The 17,625-nt window shown below is 41.4% G+C and overlaps 1 protein-coding gene and 1 pseudogene across 2 annotated transcripts; both read left to right on the forward strand.

Annotated features, from left to right (window-relative positions):
- The first annotated feature begins 1,666 nt into the window (after positions 1–1,666).
- Positions 1,667–3,921, forward strand: LOC124627525 (cytochrome P450 4F2-like; annotated as a pseudogene). Its single transcript, XR_008397738.1, has 4 exons — positions 1,667–1,724; positions 2,735–2,796; positions 3,342–3,424; positions 3,503–3,921. The product of XR_008397738.1 is annotated as a cytochrome P450 4F2-like (transcript).
- Positions 3,922–3,933: 12 nt separating this feature from the next.
- LOC128628799 (rho GTPase-activating protein SYDE1-like) lies at positions 3,934–15,402 on the forward strand. Its single transcript, XM_053685185.1, is given in 8 exon segments — positions 3,934–4,084; positions 4,087–4,224; positions 5,420–6,382; positions 8,044–8,273; positions 9,309–9,435; positions 9,528–9,694; positions 10,116–10,401; positions 10,970–15,402. Coding segments are annotated over 8 exon segments (2,493 nt in total). The 3' UTR covers positions 11,401–15,402.
- Positions 15,403–17,625: the final 2,223 nt, after the last annotated feature.

Raw genomic sequence — 17,625 nt, forward strand, 5'->3', positions numbered from 1 at the left:
AAAGCACCATGTCCAAAAAACAGAACTGGGCCAAACTCTCTTCCATCTCTCGAGATGTGGAGCAGCTCTCAAACCTGAGCTCGGTGTCTCAAGAACGTGAAAGCTGCTCAGACAAGGCCCAGGCTTCCAAACAGTCCTCTCCCAGGGAGAATGGGTCCGACTGGAAATGGAAAGATCTGCATAAAGACGGAACATACGCCAGAGCTAGCCGGGAGGCTCACATGGCCGACGGTGCTGACCTGGCCGAGACAGGTCTTCCAGAGTTAGTAACGCCTCCGGTCACGGAGTACTGCACCTCCTTAGGCATGGGTAAGCTCTCCGGTCAGGGAGTGTACCTTCAACACCTGGAGAGGAGTATGTAATCCTTATTACGAGGTAGTAAGAATGTACATAGGTGTAGTAGTCTAAAGTAGTCTTAGAGGTTATCGGAAATATGAATTTGGACCAGAATCAGAAGATGCTAAATTGTTAAGAGCCTGAGAATTGAAGGTCAATAAAAAGAATACCACACCAGAATGACAGTTTGCATAAAGTGTATTAAATACACAGGGCTGGTACATACATATACAAGAACAGTTATGAAAAATTAACAAACTAAAATAATAAAGTGCGCGCGTAAATAAATCCCCTTTTAAATTCCCTTGAGCTCAGTTCGTCCTCAGTTTCACTTGCCTTTGTTTACAAGAGTTCTGTTACCAACGTTGGGCCCTTTTTAGTTCGTGTTAGTGTTTGTCCTACCACCATGAAGATGATGATCCTGGCAATCCGTCTAAAGTCAGAGTCACAAACACGTTTGGCTCGCCACCCAGCCACCCAGACGGGAATCTATGAATCTCTGGAAGAACGCCTGGAACGTGGGGATCTGTATCATTCCGTGGAATGGATCTCCGCATGATGTTTCCAACTCTTTACCAAAACCTGACCTATAAATAAGGCCAGATCATTTCTCTCAATTACCATTCAGTGAATAAATGACTGCTACAGGCTACTATAAAATAAAATTTGAGGAGATAATACTTCAGTACACGTATAATGCAATGTCAAAATCTCTCTCTCGTTGTACAACAGCTCTTATGTTTCTTTTCAGGTATCAAAACTATATGAATTTCTCTCCAGTATCCAAAGTACATTTACATCACAAATTCATAACAACACACATTTCTAACTCAACTTGTATGAAACCTTAGTAACGTTAGCAGTATAAAGAATAAAACTGCATGAATTGCATGTAAACATCGATTAACTTGTATTACTTTAATTTAGAGGCATTAAGGTGTCCGCGTGCTTATTTATCCCCCTCTGCACCGGTAACAGTGGAAAGAATGCACTAAAAATTGTACCTTTTAACCTCCAGTAAACACAATTAAATCCACAACTTTTAACATCATTATTTAATAAACTGACCATTTACCAAGAGTAGGGGAAAATAACATTTCTTTTTATAACCCACAACAAAATCATTAGTTGTTTTCAAAGGCATTAAACAGTAGTCCGCTAGCCTGTTGTGGCTAATTACCATATTAGCATTTGAATTGATTTACAGCAGGCTCACATTAGCTTTCACCATTTTCCACCATTAGCACCTTTGCCTTGCTTACCCATTAGTGCCAATTAACATAAATGCTAGCGAACTCATAGTAAAGTCAGCAGGCTAAATTAAATACCAATGGGCATCAAAAACCTGAGGCCTGTTCACATGGATGCTAACAAACTCAAGAGGCCAGGTAAACAACTCAGCATTTTAGCAGAATTCACTGCCTTTAGCTCCGTGACAACAGTGGATTCAGGCACAGCTCTCTTTTACTCTCTATATTACAACAAGGTATAGTCAGTATAAGCAATAATGAGTATAGAACTTGTTTAATTCACCCCATGTCGTTTTTCGTCTCACCAAGTGGATAACGCAGCCTCCTATGCTCAGGTGCAAGCGCCAAAAGAACGTGCAGAGACACTAACCTACAGGTGAAACTGTAACAGAGCCTAGCTGGCAGCTGATTGGTCAGCTCGCTGCCTCATAGAGTTCACCCATTTGCTCACTTATAAATACATCAAAGATAACAAGAAAATCAAAGTTAAGCCTTTTGTGACTTGGTTAGACAGCTAAATAGTGTTTCTCATTATTAAGCCTGGGCTACAGTATGATTAAATGTGTGAAATCGGTGTAATTAATCACTTATTAATCTAATTAATCACTTATTAATTAACTTTGTAACTTTCATAACAAGAGTGGATCTCGGGAACACGTCCGGTTGACCTCATCTTCACTCTGTCCATTATTCCTAGCTGTTATGTGTGTAACATCTTAGAATAAATCAACATTTCATGCCTCATATTCATCCAAAATAACTTCCTGATTAAAGCTTGTTAGGATATTTACATTTATTCATTTAGCAGACGCTTTTATCCAAAGCGACTTGTAAATGAGGAAATACAAGCAAATCTAGCTGCTACACCAGCATATGCTTAACTTTGACCTGTGATTTTATTGCATTTTATTACTTGAGAAACACTGTCATACGCAGCTCTATTCACTCCCTCATGTTTACATCATATTCACCACAAGGGGGAGCTATCAACACTCAAATAGCCGTTGTGTGTCTATAACGGTGGTGCTGTATTTTAGCGATTCAGTGGTTCTTGTCTTTACTTCAAGCTTTTATGTGAACTCAGTATTTATTAAGGGAGCACTCTGATTTGCAATGCAGCTAAGCACATGTTTTATTGTTCACATGAGCTATCTGTCTGATCAGTGTTTATGGCACCCATGATAATCCAGATGTGTGGCCTAATCCAGAGGTGAGCCATTCATTTTCGTATTAAGACAACAGAGAGAACTTCTGTTTGATATGTAGAGTTCTCTTATAATGCTATGTCGCTAATCTTTTGGGTTTTTCATTGTTTCATAAAGTGCATTCAGATGTATTATTTATTAATCCCATGAAAAGGTCAAGGTTATAATCCTTGCACGATTAGGTCACGTCTCACTGCGAGACTAGATGAGGTTCATCTCAATATATGATCAAAGTTCTGATGTATGATTTACATATTTATAGCTTCCAAAAATTCAAGATATGATTGAACTGTTTCAAGACACGCATAGAAGCCACACCTGCTTTACTGAAACTGACTGACACAGATGCCACACCTCCTTCACTCACACTGACAGGCATAAAAGCCACGCATCTTTCATTGATACTAACAGGTAGAGAGGTGATATCTCTTACCTCAGGACTGACAGGCACAGAGGCCACACCTCCCTCAATGGAACTAGCATTCAAAGAGGCCATGCCTCCTTTACCGGGTCTGTTTCAGTTAAAGGGCATAAACGTTGTCTCATGCAGGTGTATGACCCCATGCGATTTAACCTAGACAACCAGAAACGACGCTCCCCATATGCTTTTGTTCCATTTTCCGCTGGACCAAGGTGAGATTCCTTCTTCTTAATCGTACAGCTTCACACACACTCGTGCACAGCTGACCTGCAGTGTGTCCTGTGTTGCAGGAATTGTATCGGTCAGAACTTTGCCATGGCGGAGATCCGTGTGGTTCTGGCACTTACTCTCAGAAGATTCAGGGTTCTTCCAGGGTCCAGATCTCCAAGTCGTCTTTATATGCTCACAATGAGAGCGGGGGGGGGGGGGGCTGCCTCTAACACTGGAACCCCTGTCACCAGCACAAAGCTGAAACACACACACACACACACACACACACACACACACACACACACACACACACACGGCTGTAGCCTTGTAACATTTTACCAATTCACGCAGCAACAAATATGTGGTCCTACATTTTGTCCTTATTTTCATTACTAAGTGAGACACGAATTTGCTTACCTTTTTTTATCAGGTATACCGAACAGAAACATATGAGTGGAGCTAGAGATGCAGGTTATTCATTGGTCACACACAGTACTGCACCTCCTTAGGCATGGGTAAGCTCTCCGGTCAGGGAGTGTACCTTCAACACCTGGAGAGGAGTAGCCGAGCTTGGGTGCTGTCATCAGGAAAGACCCAGGCTCCGGATGAGGCCTACACAGCCTGCTTCACAGAGCGAAGGCGCGTGACTGAAAGCGAGAGCAACATTGGTACAACCCAATCCCAGAGGAAGAGGACACTCGGGCGAGCGGAGGGAAGCTGAAGCTGAAGGAGAGGGAGAAGGATGTACTCGAAGATCCATGGAGAAGGAGAGAGACAGAGGGAGCACCAGATGAGCGGAGAGGTGAGAAATCATCCGGAGTCCAGTGAAGACCGAAAGTGTGAGCTGTAAACCGTGGAAAGAGCGCAGTGCAAGAACATCAGAGAGATTGTATTGAAATCGGTGGATTTCAGCTCCATTGGTTCAAGTCGTTCTTTAAAATATTTATGAACATATACCATGTTTAGTTTCATCGTGATGTCACCCAGTTTGTGTGTAGTTATGGGAAACCCTGTGGGCTTCTGTTAATTTTATAGGGTTTTTTTTCTCAGGGTTTCACAATCAGTGTTAATAGTCACTGTGCGCAGCGTAACAGGAAATAATTTGCATTCCATGCCTTTTAATAGTCTGTGGGAGATGTTCCTCACTGTAGCCCTGTCTGAGTTCTGCTATGAAATTCAAATTCATTTCAATGAATCAGTTGAAGGCTGAAGGTTTAGTTATGTGAGTCTAAAATGAAAAACATTTTTTATTCCTGTTTATTCCTGTTTATTCCTGTTTGGAACTTTTCCCACTTTACTCACTAACTTTACTTCTTCCCAAATAGGTAATGTATCCCTGTGTATATTTTTTTTATGAGACAACAGAGAAGAGGGGAATAAGATAATACACAGTAATTATTGGCACCCTCGAAAAGAATGGGCCAAATGTTGCAATGATTTAAACTTTCCACTCAAACAATAAAAGATACTACCTGCAGATGAGTGACAAATTAAAGGGAAAGGGAAAAAACAACATAAAGTTTCTAAGGTTTGGGTCACTTTGAGCCACTAGAACAGCTTTAATCCATCATGGCATTGATTCTAGACATCTCTGGAGCTGTACTGGAGTGATGAACCCTGTTCTTCTCAATTGGGTGGCAATCTGATGACTGAAGTGATTATTTCATGTAAAGACACAGAAAGACATTTCTCTGTGTCTATAAACAGCTTCTGTGAGAAACAATCTTGTAGCGTACTGAAATAATCCTGTAATTAATGTGGTTTAGCTTTTTCACATTAGATGAGTAAAGACAGTGGAATTGCTAGGAAGTACTGAGTTAATAACATTTTTTCAAACCATGTAAACTTACCAAGAAACTCCAAAGCGCACATTCTGGATATTTCAGCATTATTTTTACCTGCTTGTAGTTAGTTTAGAGTTAATAGTCCCTTTGGAGCATGTGTAATATTTTCTAAGCAAACATTTTTAATATTCTCTCGGTTTATTTTTTTCACAGATGTTCTTCAGCAATCTTGTCACCCCGATGCTCATTATCTGGGTGGCAGCAGCGGAGGTGCTAGTAGTATTGGTGAAGGTGCTATTGGGACTGCTAGCGGTTCAGCAGGCTCCTCTGAAAGTCCAGTAGCACAAACGAAAAGCTCAGGAGTAATCACGACCACCAGCAGCAGCATGATGGAGAAGATTAAATCCCCCGGCACAGTACGACGTCTCTCTATGAAAATGCGCAAGCTCCCAGAACTGCGGCGTAAGCTCAGTCTGCGCTCATCACGTAACCAGAGGAACGTTCAAGGACAAGGTGGTGGCAGGGATGCACCAGAGGGCGCCGACGAGGCCTCACCACCCAACGCACGTAAAGAATCCTCGAACAATGTCATCAGCAGGTACCATCTGGACACCAGTGCTCCCGCAAGACCGAGGCGCCGATCGTCACGCATGCGTTCTGCTAGCAAAGGCGGTTATCTTAGCGACGGCGACTCCCCTGAGCTTCTGCCCAAACAGGATTCGAGTCAGGGTTTGACTGAGGGGTCTCACGGATCAGGTCAAGAGGCACAGGAGTCACCACAAGCTCCTCCACACCGCGGGTGGCAGGATGCAGTCGGGTCCTTCCGGCACTACTCGCTAGCAGAGCAGCCGAGGTCCGCCCAGAGAGTGTCAGGCCTCCTCACAGTGCATCTGCTCGGTGTCTCTGAACTCGTGCGATCTCGCACAGCGAAAGACGTCTTCTGTGCCATCCAGGTGGACGGAGTGACGCGAGCCCGCACCTCTTTGCTCACCTGCCAGGAGACGTCACTCCCGCTAAACCACACCTTCAACCTGGAGCTGGAGCGAGCGCGGATGCTAAAGCTAATCGTTCTCACACCGAGTCCTAACGCTGTGGACGGATCCACAGGCCCTAGTGGTCAAACACGCAACCGGGTATGCTGCCTCGGCGCAGTTGCAATTCCTCCTCTGTTTAAAGGTGAGGATTTCTGAGTGCATATTTTATTCTTAGCTGCATATTCATTCATCCAATCATTTATTTGTTTATTTAATTAGTTGTTATGATTTAATATAATATTTAATGTTTACTGAGCATGGCAGTATTAAGAGTAAAGGCCTCAGCATTCTTAATGCAGCGTTATAATAATGATAATGAGTCTTTATTAATCACATATACATTACAGCACAGTGAAATTCTTTTCTTCGCATACCCCAGCATGTCAGGAAGTTGGGGTCAGAGCACAGGGTCAGCCATGATGCAACGACCCTGGAGCAAAGAGGGTTAAGGGGCAGTGCTGGGGCTTGAACCCCCGACCTTCCAATCAGTAACCCACAGCCTTAACCGCCAAGCCACCACTTCCCGTTTTGTAGGAATACAGGCCATTTTGTATGAATGCTCCAGTCATGCAAGTGTTCATCACGTAACGTGTTCTTTTGCAAAGTGAGAGAAGCTTCCTCACGTCGATCACTTGCACTGCAGTTACGTCGTGTTGTTCGTGGAAGGCATCCGAACAATGTCTTCGCCTTTACGGTGCCTTTACGTCATGTTGGACTTTATGATAATTATCAGTTGGTGTCTTGTAAATACCATTCCTTTAAACTAAAACTTACTAGTTGGAATTTTATGATCTAATATGATTATCGAGGATGCCCCAAACGAGTGGAATAACGGAGCTTGATAAAACCGAATCCTGAATAAGACAATTACGGTTAATAATGTATTAAGATAATTACAGTTAATAAGATTAAGATAATTTCACAATTCATACACATGTTTGTTCTGCCCACTGCTGTCATTTCTAAGCACGAAGTACTTCTTAAATATTTTTTTTTAAACATTTTTAATTGACATCTTCTTGTCTTCATTTGGCAGATGTGTTTATGCAAAACAACTCAAGTGATGCAGCGTCAAAATCCGAGAGCTGATCAAGGAAAATCCGATCCAAAAATAGAACTGTTAAAGGCCTGATATTTGTGCTGCAAGCTTAGGTTTCCCTCCAGTAAGATAGTTGTAGTTGAGCTGTAAACACAATGGCTGGCTTCATGCAAAGACCTGAATGAAGTTATTCTGATTTCAGATTCCAAATGAACCTTTTATATATTTACTCTAAACGCAGCAATATGTTAAATCTCCATTTATGTTACGTGTAATTTGACTCAGATGTATAGAAATTATACTTGGTGTCAGCATTACCATAGCAACAAGCGTGTGAGTTTTGGCAGAGCCTGTTTTGTTTAAGGTATTAGCCGGTATTAGTCATCTCGCTTGTACTTAATGGTGTCAATAACCAACTAAACGAATTTCCTTATTGCTTTATACAGGAATCTTAAAATGATTAACATGGGCTTCATAGGAGGAATCAAGACTTGCGTATTATTAAATAGATCACGCACTTCTTTTCGAAGTATTATGTGTATACACAGCGATCTTTTATGCCAACTGAGCTGTCAGCTTTCTTCACTTTCTCATTTTTCATGGAACCATAAAAGTGCTAGTGTTCAGCTCGGATTTACAGGGTGAAAGAGGAACAGGACTTTTTACTGGCTCTCGTGTCTGTTAGTGAGTTTATGTTCCCTCCGATTTGGCCCCCTTCTGCCCTTCTGGTTGTTTATCTTTACCCCCTTTCTCCCTCCCTCCAGCCTCCCGGACTCAGCAGCTGTGTGTGAAGCTAGAGCCGAGGGGTTTGCTGTATGTGAAACTGACTCTGTTGGAGCAATGGGAGGTGCCGACACCCCGCCTCAGCGAGCTGCCACCCCCCTCTGTATTCGGCGTGGAGCTGCGCCGCCTGGTGGAGAAAGAGGCCTGCGTTCCCAAAGTGCCTCTCATCATTCAGAAATGTGTGGCTGAGATTGAAAAGCGGGGACTCAAGGTAAAACTTTAGCTATATATGTGTTTGTTTTGTTAAAACTTCATTTAAGATTAACTTCAGATGAATTTTCCGGTTTAGAAAATTGTGGAATGTCATATTTTTATGCATGTTTGTAGACAATTATTAAGTGTATACTGTTTAACTGTTCAGTGTGTTTGGGCTGAAAAATACACAATAATTCTAGTACAGTAAAAAGGGGTAGGATTGAGACTATAGTGACTGACCAAATTAAATGTGTTGTGTTGGAAACTTTTTCACGTTAGCATGCCCGATGTAAACTTAGCAATTGTTCATCACGGAGTCTAACTTCATAATTACTTATGGCACTGATTCTCAAAATAGGGTCTGTAAAGTATAGCACGGGGGGTCTGCGATTCGTTTAATTTAGTTACAGCAGTGAAAATCCCAGCCCATTGTTATCAAAGATGTTATGTTTATTATTGAGCTCTTCTAGTTATTAGCCACTCTGATGGTTCACTTTGAATTGAATGGGTTTAATCCAAACCTCAATAACTACTCAAAAACAAGTGGTCTATTAATAATGTCAGCTTGACTCTAATGTTTTGTTGAGGGGAATGTTTAGGAATTTAAAGGTCCATGGAGTTCCTGGGTACAAGATGCTTGAGAACCCATGGGTTATACCATAACATGGGAAAAACTCGTTTCTAGCTGCAACTGTGTTGAAATGAAACCATGAGAACGGCTTATCATCTGCTTAGACAAATATACAATGATGCATACTAGAAATGTAGAAAAATAAAATGAGTGTATTTTTGTTAAAGTATCTGTTAAGATGAATCAAAATATTTTTTTTATCATAGACCTGGTGTAAACACAATAACTATTCCTATTTAACTATGTCAGTTGCTTTTTTGGGTATTTTTGGGACCCCTCACTGGCCATTATTCTTACCGAAAAGACCTGACTGTTATCAATGACCTGTAATGTGAGCTCTCTAAGCAGGCTGATCTAAAAGCTTTGTGTGTGTGTGTGTGTGTGTGTGTGTGTGTGTGTGTGTGTGTGTGTGTTGTTTAGGTTGTGGGTCTGTATCGTCTCTGTGGCTCTGCTGCTGTTAAGAAGGAGCTGCGTGATGCGTTTGAGAAGGACAGTGCGGCCGTCACTCTCACTGAAGAGCTGTACCCCGACATCAATGTCATTACTGGTGAGTTCAAACACACACACACACACACACAAACACACACACGAATACCCACAGCTTCCTCAGTGTGAAGTGTCAGAGTGCTGTGTCTGCAGGCATTCTGAAGGATTATCTGCGTGAGCTTCCATCGGCGCTCATAACACGGACTCTGTATGAGGTGGTGCTGGAGGCCATGTGTGTGAGACCGGCGTGCAGGAATGACGACACACACAGATCACACAACACTGTTGCCCTGCTGCAGTGTCTGCCTGAACCAGAGAGGGTACTGCCTGCCTGCCTGCCTGCCTGCCTGTCTGCCTGCCTGTCTGCCTGTCTGTCAATCTGTGTGTGTCTGAGTTAATTGTGTGTGTGAGTCTGAGTTGAGTGTGTGCGCATGTGTCTGAGTTAATTGTGTGAGAGTGTGTGTGTGTGTATGAGTGTGTGTGAGTGTGTGAGTCTGAGTTAAGTGTCTGTGTGTGTGTCTGAGTTAAGTGTGTGTGTGTGTGTGTGTCCGCACTCCATTGCGCACATGAGTGTGTGTGTTTTTAATGACAATACACCTGTATGTACTCGTCAATTTAGGGAACTGGCACAGCATTGACAGAGTGTACGTTTGCTTTCACATGCTTGATGAAATAACTGTATGTGTGTGTGTGTGTGCGTGTGTGTGTGTGCGTGTGTGTGCGTGTTTGCACTCCCTCCAGGCCACACTATCCCTCCTGTTGAATCACCTTAGTCTGGTAGCTTCCTTCAGCGACTGTAATCTGATGACATGCCAGAACCTTGCTGTGTGTTTCGGCCCTGTTCTGCTCACTCCGACGCAGGACTCGTGGAAAGGGGCAGGGCCTGGCACTTTCCCATCAGCCCCAGCAGGACCTGGAAGCAGCCTGGGAGGAAGAAGCTTCCCACAGCAGAGTATGGAGATGGCCAGCGCTGTGGACTTCAAGCGGCACATCGAGGCTCTGCACTATCTGCTGCAGCTCTGGCCGAGTGAGTGAGAGCTTCACATCTTCTTTCACTTCACGTCTTTCACCGCATGTTCCTAAATTACACACTGACAGTTCGCCTACATTTTAATAACATACACACACACACACACACACACACACACACACACACACACACACACACACACACACACAACTGCTTATTTATTGGTGGCCTGCTTTCAGACCCTCTCACCAACATGAGTGTTAATTGGTAAAGCATTCCTTAAACACTTCATGCCTGTCAGCAGTAATGGCTGCCATTTTTAATCCTGCCTCATGCATCATGTGTCGTACACACAGCTGGACTTTGAGCTTCTCTTTCCAGCTGTGGAGAATTTGTACAGCAGATCAAGCGCAAAATATGTTCAGTCTCTGTGTGTGTGTGTGTGTGTGTGTGTGTGTGTGCATGAGTGCTAATGCGATTATACACATTTTATCTGTACCAGTCATAATAGTAAATACTTTCCAGCTGTTTGTTTGTATTCTTTCATTTCAGTCTTTCATTATCTTCTCATTGTTGTGATTATTGTAGATGCTTTCCTCCTTTTAACAAAAGAATTCTACTACAGTTCCAACAGGAAGCGTGACCGATCGATCACCCTACCGTTCAGAGGATGAAGAGGCTCCTTCTCGTCCCTCCCATAATTCCCTGCAGCGTTGTCCTCAGCGCTCGGCGTTACGCGTGGAGCTGCCTTTACCACAGGACGTGGCAGTGGTGTCGCGCAGGGGGCGTGGCCGTCTGGAAAGCCCACCCTGTAATCGCTACGCTGGTGACTGGAGCGTGTGTGGGCGGGACTTCCTGAGCAACGACGACGCAGATTACGACGAGGTGGCAGGCAGCGAGAGCGACGAGGAGAAGAAGAAGGACTGGGCGTACACGGACGATTTTGCGCTGGACTTTGACGCGCCGTTTACATGCAGACTTAGTCTGAAAGACTTTGATAACCTAATTTCAGATCTGGAGCGTGAACTCGCCAAACAGATCAACATCTGCCTCTGAGCACCGCCTCCACGTAAACCCCCGTATCTGCACTGCGCTCAGGTCATTCAGCAGGAACTACAGAATTAAATATGTGCTACAGTTAGCTCAGACAGTGTTGATCAACCAAGACATGAAGTGCCTCTAAATATAGAATCTGCTTTATTTGTATTTTTTTTTTATTATTTTTGCTCTCAACCTACGAGGATAATGTAGCTACATAATGGAAATTCCAGTTTAGTGGTGTGAAAAACCTCAAACTGTCCAAAAAAACAAAAACCTCTGCAATAATCTCAAAACAGACGTGCATATACAGTCAGGTCCATAAGTATTTGGACAGTGACCATTTTGTCATTTGCCTCTGTACACCACCACAATGGATTTGAAATGAAGCAATCAAGATGTGATTGAAAGAATTTCAGCTTTAATTCACGAGGTTTAAGAAAAATATTGCATTAACCGTTTAGGAATGACAGGTTTCTTTGTTTGTTTGTTTTTGTTTGTTTTTACAGTCCCTCTATTTTCACAGGCTTAAACGTAATTGCACAGTTGACTGATAAGCAGTTTCATGGCTAAATATGGCCTGTTTACTCATTAAGGGGATAAAAGTTCTGGAGATGATTCCAAGTGTTAAATTTGCGTTTGGTACAGTAGCCGTTCTCAATATGCGGTCCGAAGAGGCCTTGATGCAAGTGAAGGAGGCTATCGTTTAGCGGAAAGAAAAGGAAAAAAAAGACCTATCGGAGAGATGGAGTGGCCAAATCAACAAATTGGTGGATTCTTATGAAGAAGGAAAGCACTTATGTACATTATGAAGCTTGTGTCAATTTCCAGCTACTGTACATATGGACCTGATTGTGTGTGTGTTAATACTTTACAGCACATTGTTATGTTTTTAAAAATTGATAAAAGGACCTCACAGATCTAAAAACAGTCATATCAGCCGCCATCTTGAAGCATCAGACTCCCCTTTATGGTGTGGCACAAAAACAATTGAAGGCTTAAGGGTACTTTTGAATGATTTGGATAATATAATTCACAATTGAATATTATTTAGGCAAACGTTTAGGCACAGTGCTATAAGTTTTCCCTGCTTGTTAGGTACATGAGTCTTAGAGTAGCGCCAGTAGTGAAAACCTGAAGAGGCGAGCTTCAGACACCTTCATGTCTTGGCTGATTGGTGAAAGGGATTCAAACGTGGATTATGCACATAATTTTATATATATAAATGTCCTGATGATGGAAAAATGTACTGCAGATACAGGTGTTCATGTGGGTGGTTTAATGATGAAGGTTGACGATAAGCAGGTTCTTCTGCTTTAGTGAAGTGTGAAGTTATATTTAATAGAATGCCCAGACAGAGGTGTGTGTAGGGCAAGTCAAATCCTGCAGAGTCTCAGGAGCACAGAGGTTAGTTTTCATTCCCAATACAAACACAATACAACACACATGATTGGTGTAAAAAGGACCGAGTCGTAAATTATCTTCCTAGGGTTAGGGTTAGGAGCTTTTATAACTTCTGGTCTGATGTCGTTATAATTGCATTAATACTCAAAATCATAGTGTTACACCCCCGCTCCTTAAAATACCACAATCATCTCTGCTTTTATGGTCAGGATTCACTAACACTGCAGTACTGACGGCACTTAGTATACTATTTTATTCTACGGCATTTTATTCTACATTGCCTGGGGAGTTTCCTAGCAGTTTGAAGTTAAATTATAACATGTCGCTTAACACAGCGCTCGCTAGAGGGCGCAATCTCGTCTCAGATTATTAGTACAGATTATTAGCTCTGTTTAAGGAGGGAAAAAAACATGCAACAGTTCCGTTTAGAAATAAATTATTTGTAACACAGTACTACCTTCAGGTCTGAGAGCATCAAAACTGCGTTAATACTCAAAGACGATGTGGATGGTCATACCCTGTTCCTTTCAGGAGGCAGCTGCTTACAGTAGACGGATTTCCATTTGGAAAGCAGAATAAGGAAAGCTAATTACTAAGGTTCATTTGTAGGCTTGATCACATTTATCCTATTACTACATTGATATGAAAGGCAGTTATTTAACACGAGCAGACTTGTGAGATTGTTTATTCACTGAAATAATAGTACGTTCCAGCTCAAAGTGTTTTATTTCTCTTATACAAGAGGAATTTGCTAACACTAGCCATTTTTATTCATTAAAGAATAAAAATGTATCCATTTGTGAAGTGTCCCAAGAGTCAAGTTAGTTCCTGTTATCACTTATATTAGAGCAGCTATAATGTGAACAACAGTCATTCCTTCACCAGCCTCTTTCTTTTTCTGTCTCGGAGTAAATCCGACATGCGGCTTATCGTGTTACAAAAACTGTGTCTGGGTCTCTGTCCCCTGTCATTCACAGCAACACCAGCCAATCTCAGGTGTCTGTGAGCTCCTGGGTGTGTAATACGGCAGATAGAGCTTTCTTCCAAGTGTGTTACACAGACTTATTGCAAGGTTGCTCCACAGCAAGGTTGAATTCTCGAATCTGATTGGGCAGAATGTGTGCATTATTTTTGCATAACAGCACGATTTGGACAGTAGTTCCAGCTATGTCATGAACGATAAGTGAATTTCAATGCGTTTGTCCGAATTTTTGTTTTTATAGTAACAGCTTTCCTTTGAGGGTGTTACACAACCCTGAAGTTGTAGTTGCAGTTGGCTGGCTTCATATGTCTCTGGAAGAAGCGTGTGTTAACTTGACCCTGTCCGGGGAGAGTTAACTTGTTTTTTCGGGGGGGGGGGGGGGGGGGGGGGGTGATCTGTTTACCTATGCAGCTGCCTCCTAATAGTTAAAAGTGATTTGTGAGATTTCTGCTCATCTCCACAAATAAAGATGTTTCAGTTAGGCTCTTTTTCAGCAGCAAAAATTTCTGAACAATCTCCTCTTCTCTACTTATGGTCCGCATTTACACTTCGTTACTGACTTATTTGTATCGTCTCCAAATTGTTACGGCTAAATCTGGATTTTCCATACATGACTAGTGATCTAAAACAGCAGGAAAGCCTGTGCAGTGCCTATTTATGCACGTCTTCTTTCCCCTGAAATAACTCTTCCCATCCAGTGTGACCCGCCAGCGGCACTTGGGCCAAACGTTATGTAAAGTTTTCCACTGGGACATTCCGTTACTAGTCAAGTCTTAATGCTTGGGATGCTTTACCCGTTCTGTTCCTGAGTTCGGAAAGATTGCCTTTTATTCTCATGCTGATGTGTCTATGAGCCAGCAGAAAGGCCTAGGAATTTTTGGTCTCTAGTGATGCCCCCTAACCTCTGAGCTAGCAGTCAGGTGTTTGGATTCCTGTAATATTCAGTATTAGAGGCGAAACTGCATTTTTGCTTTCGTTTAGAAGGATTAATTACTTAATTTGCACAGTTCACATTGAGCTTGTCAGCATTTCAGCAAAGAAGAACGAATGAGCAAATGAAGAATCCACATTTGCAGGATTATTTAGCCTCAAAAACAAGCACAACATGGATCAGGACACACACACACACACTACTTTCTAAAAACTTCCAGACCAAAGACACGTTTGATGGTTGTTTTGCACTTCTGTATTGCGTATATGGTTATATGATGTTGCTGCTTACTTGTTCGAGTGCAGTACACGGTGTTGCCGTTGCTGGTGTAGCACTGTTTCTTTAACATTTGAGCACGGTACATATGTTTATCCGACTGTGATTTAGTTAATGGAAGAAAAAAAAAGGATATACGGAATACAAAGGCCATTATCGAGCAAAGGTTTGCTCATCATGCAAAAATGTTGTAATCATTTTTATTCTATTTGTTGTTCTATACAGTATTATTTTGTATTGCACATTTACAGCAAGCACTTATTTTTTTTTCTGTGTATTATGCCTGTTTACTAGTGTTAAAAAAAAAAACTTAAATTGGTACCTTTTAAGTACCCTTCAGTGTTAACCAAATACAAATAAAAGCACAGTGTTATAATTCCTAAACGAATTTCTCATGTCATAATGATTAAAGCAGTATTGTATTCAACATTTGGAAATGTGTACTTTTTTTGTAAATCCTACTTTAAATACTTTGTGATTGTATTTTTGGCTCTCTTTAGCCAGTAGTGCTTTTTTTTTTCCTCAATCATCTCAATCATCAGTGGGAATTATATTTCATTATTTGACGCTTCCAGGAACATGTCAGTGGGTTTTTGAGTGTTTGAGTGGTCTGCAGTCCTTAAATCTAAACCCTGTTGAACATTTTAAGGATTTGTGCGTTTGGCTTCATGAACAACTGGAATACTGGACTTTTTTCCAAAGGTCAGTCTTCTCCGTCTCATACTGGATATCACCCACAATGTGCTGAGTGAGAACAATGTAGATCACATGTAGATATGTATATAATCATGTAGTCTCAACCAGATGAAAATTGTTTAAAGTACTTTTTCTTTATATAATGATTGCAGTCCCAGTATATACAATCTAAATCATCTAATTAGGCTCTTCATAAGTATCATAACCATGCAGACCCTGTACCTTTAAGAACATATATGCAGTAGTCTAATTCAGTATAGTACCTGGTAGTTTGGTACTGAAGGTAACTAGGAGGACAATGTATTTATTTCATGTAGTTCAATCACACAGTCCAGTTTATCATTATTCTTTGATAGATTTGAACTAAACACTTGAGGTGGCGTTACACTGGTTCACTGACATTTAGCCCAGGGACTGAAGAGATCTGACGCTGCCTGCGTTCCTCCTTGTCACTCTCCTGCAGGGGATAAGAGGAAGGAAGTGTTAAATCTGCACTTGTCAAAAAACTGTATTTGTTTTAACATGCATCTCAATATTTGATCTAATATGTATACTATAAGTATTAACAAAGTATTAATTTACAAAACGCTTCAAGACTGGAACCTGGACCCAAGACTGACCTAATTCATCTTAGTTTATGGTGGTGTAAAAGACAAAATTCCTGCTTCCTCCAATCACTGATCTCTATTCTTCGCAACGACCAATCACTGATCACTATTTACCCAATAATCCATCACTGATCACCATTATTCCCAACAACCAATCACTGATCACCATTATTCCCAACAACCAATCACTGATGACCATTATTCCCAACGACCAATCACTGATCACTATTTACCCAATGATCAATCACTGATCACCACTGTTCCCAACGACCAATCACTGATCTCTGCTCTTCCCAATGACCAATCACTGATCACTATTCTTCCCAGCGACCAATCACTGATCACCACTGTTCCCAACAACTAATCACTGAACACCACTGTTTGTCCATCCCACACACGTCTTTATTCTTTTGCTTTAAACTCTCGTCCTGGCTATATTTACAAGTAATAAATTTGAGCGATTCCATTTCCTTTAGAATATTTCCCGACTACACAGTACCACTGCTTCTTTTTTGTCTGCATTCTTGATAGCAATTATAGCATTTTGTAAATATGTAAATAGTTTGTTTGAGCCATGTCCAAAGATGTCAATAAGAAACAAGTTATAATCTCAGAATTATTTTTCTATTCTTATAAAGCTCTATTCGATTTGTTGCTTCAGAAAAATCTTCCTTCTTCATGTATCACATTTCTATATGTAAATGGTCATATAATATGCCACATTACAGAAGAAAAATGTGTTCTGCATGATGTTAGCTTGCTAACTGTGTTCTTTCATGCTGTGGTGCAAAATGAGACCAGTTAGTACAAAATTACTTCACACTTTGTGTTCAACAAAATACAGTTCATCATCTGGCTCTTGTACTGTACTGTAGCTGTTGATTGTTTCGCAAAGAATTCGATCATTCCTAAAACTCAAGATGAGCTGGTTATTGAGCACACTCACGCTGGTTTGCGTTTCTGAGAAAAGATTGGTGCATTCTGGCTTTTAGTCGGCTGCGGAACCCTACAGGGAGAGGAAATGTGAATGTAGTGTTTACAAAGTAGTGTATTTGTAGCTCAATCTATTAGCCTTGCTTAAAAAAGACGCAATAGTATAGGTTACTTAATTGTTATATATATATATATATATATATATATATATATATATATATATATATATATATATATATATATATAGACACACACACACATTGTGTGTGTATGTGTGTGTGTGTGTTCACCTCTGCCTCATGTGGTCCAAGGAATTCTGGGTAACAGAGGTCTGGCAGGGTGTGTTCTGTTCACTCATAGCTTTTTCCTGTGACATAAACATGCAACTGCATCCTTGGCCTTGTATGTATCAG

Source organism: Ictalurus punctatus, chromosome 13 (assembly GCF_001660625.3).
Source record: "Ictalurus punctatus breed USDA103 chromosome 13, Coco_2.0, whole genome shotgun sequence".
Classification (NCBI taxonomy): Eukaryota; Metazoa; Chordata; class Actinopteri; order Siluriformes; family Ictaluridae; genus Ictalurus; species Ictalurus punctatus.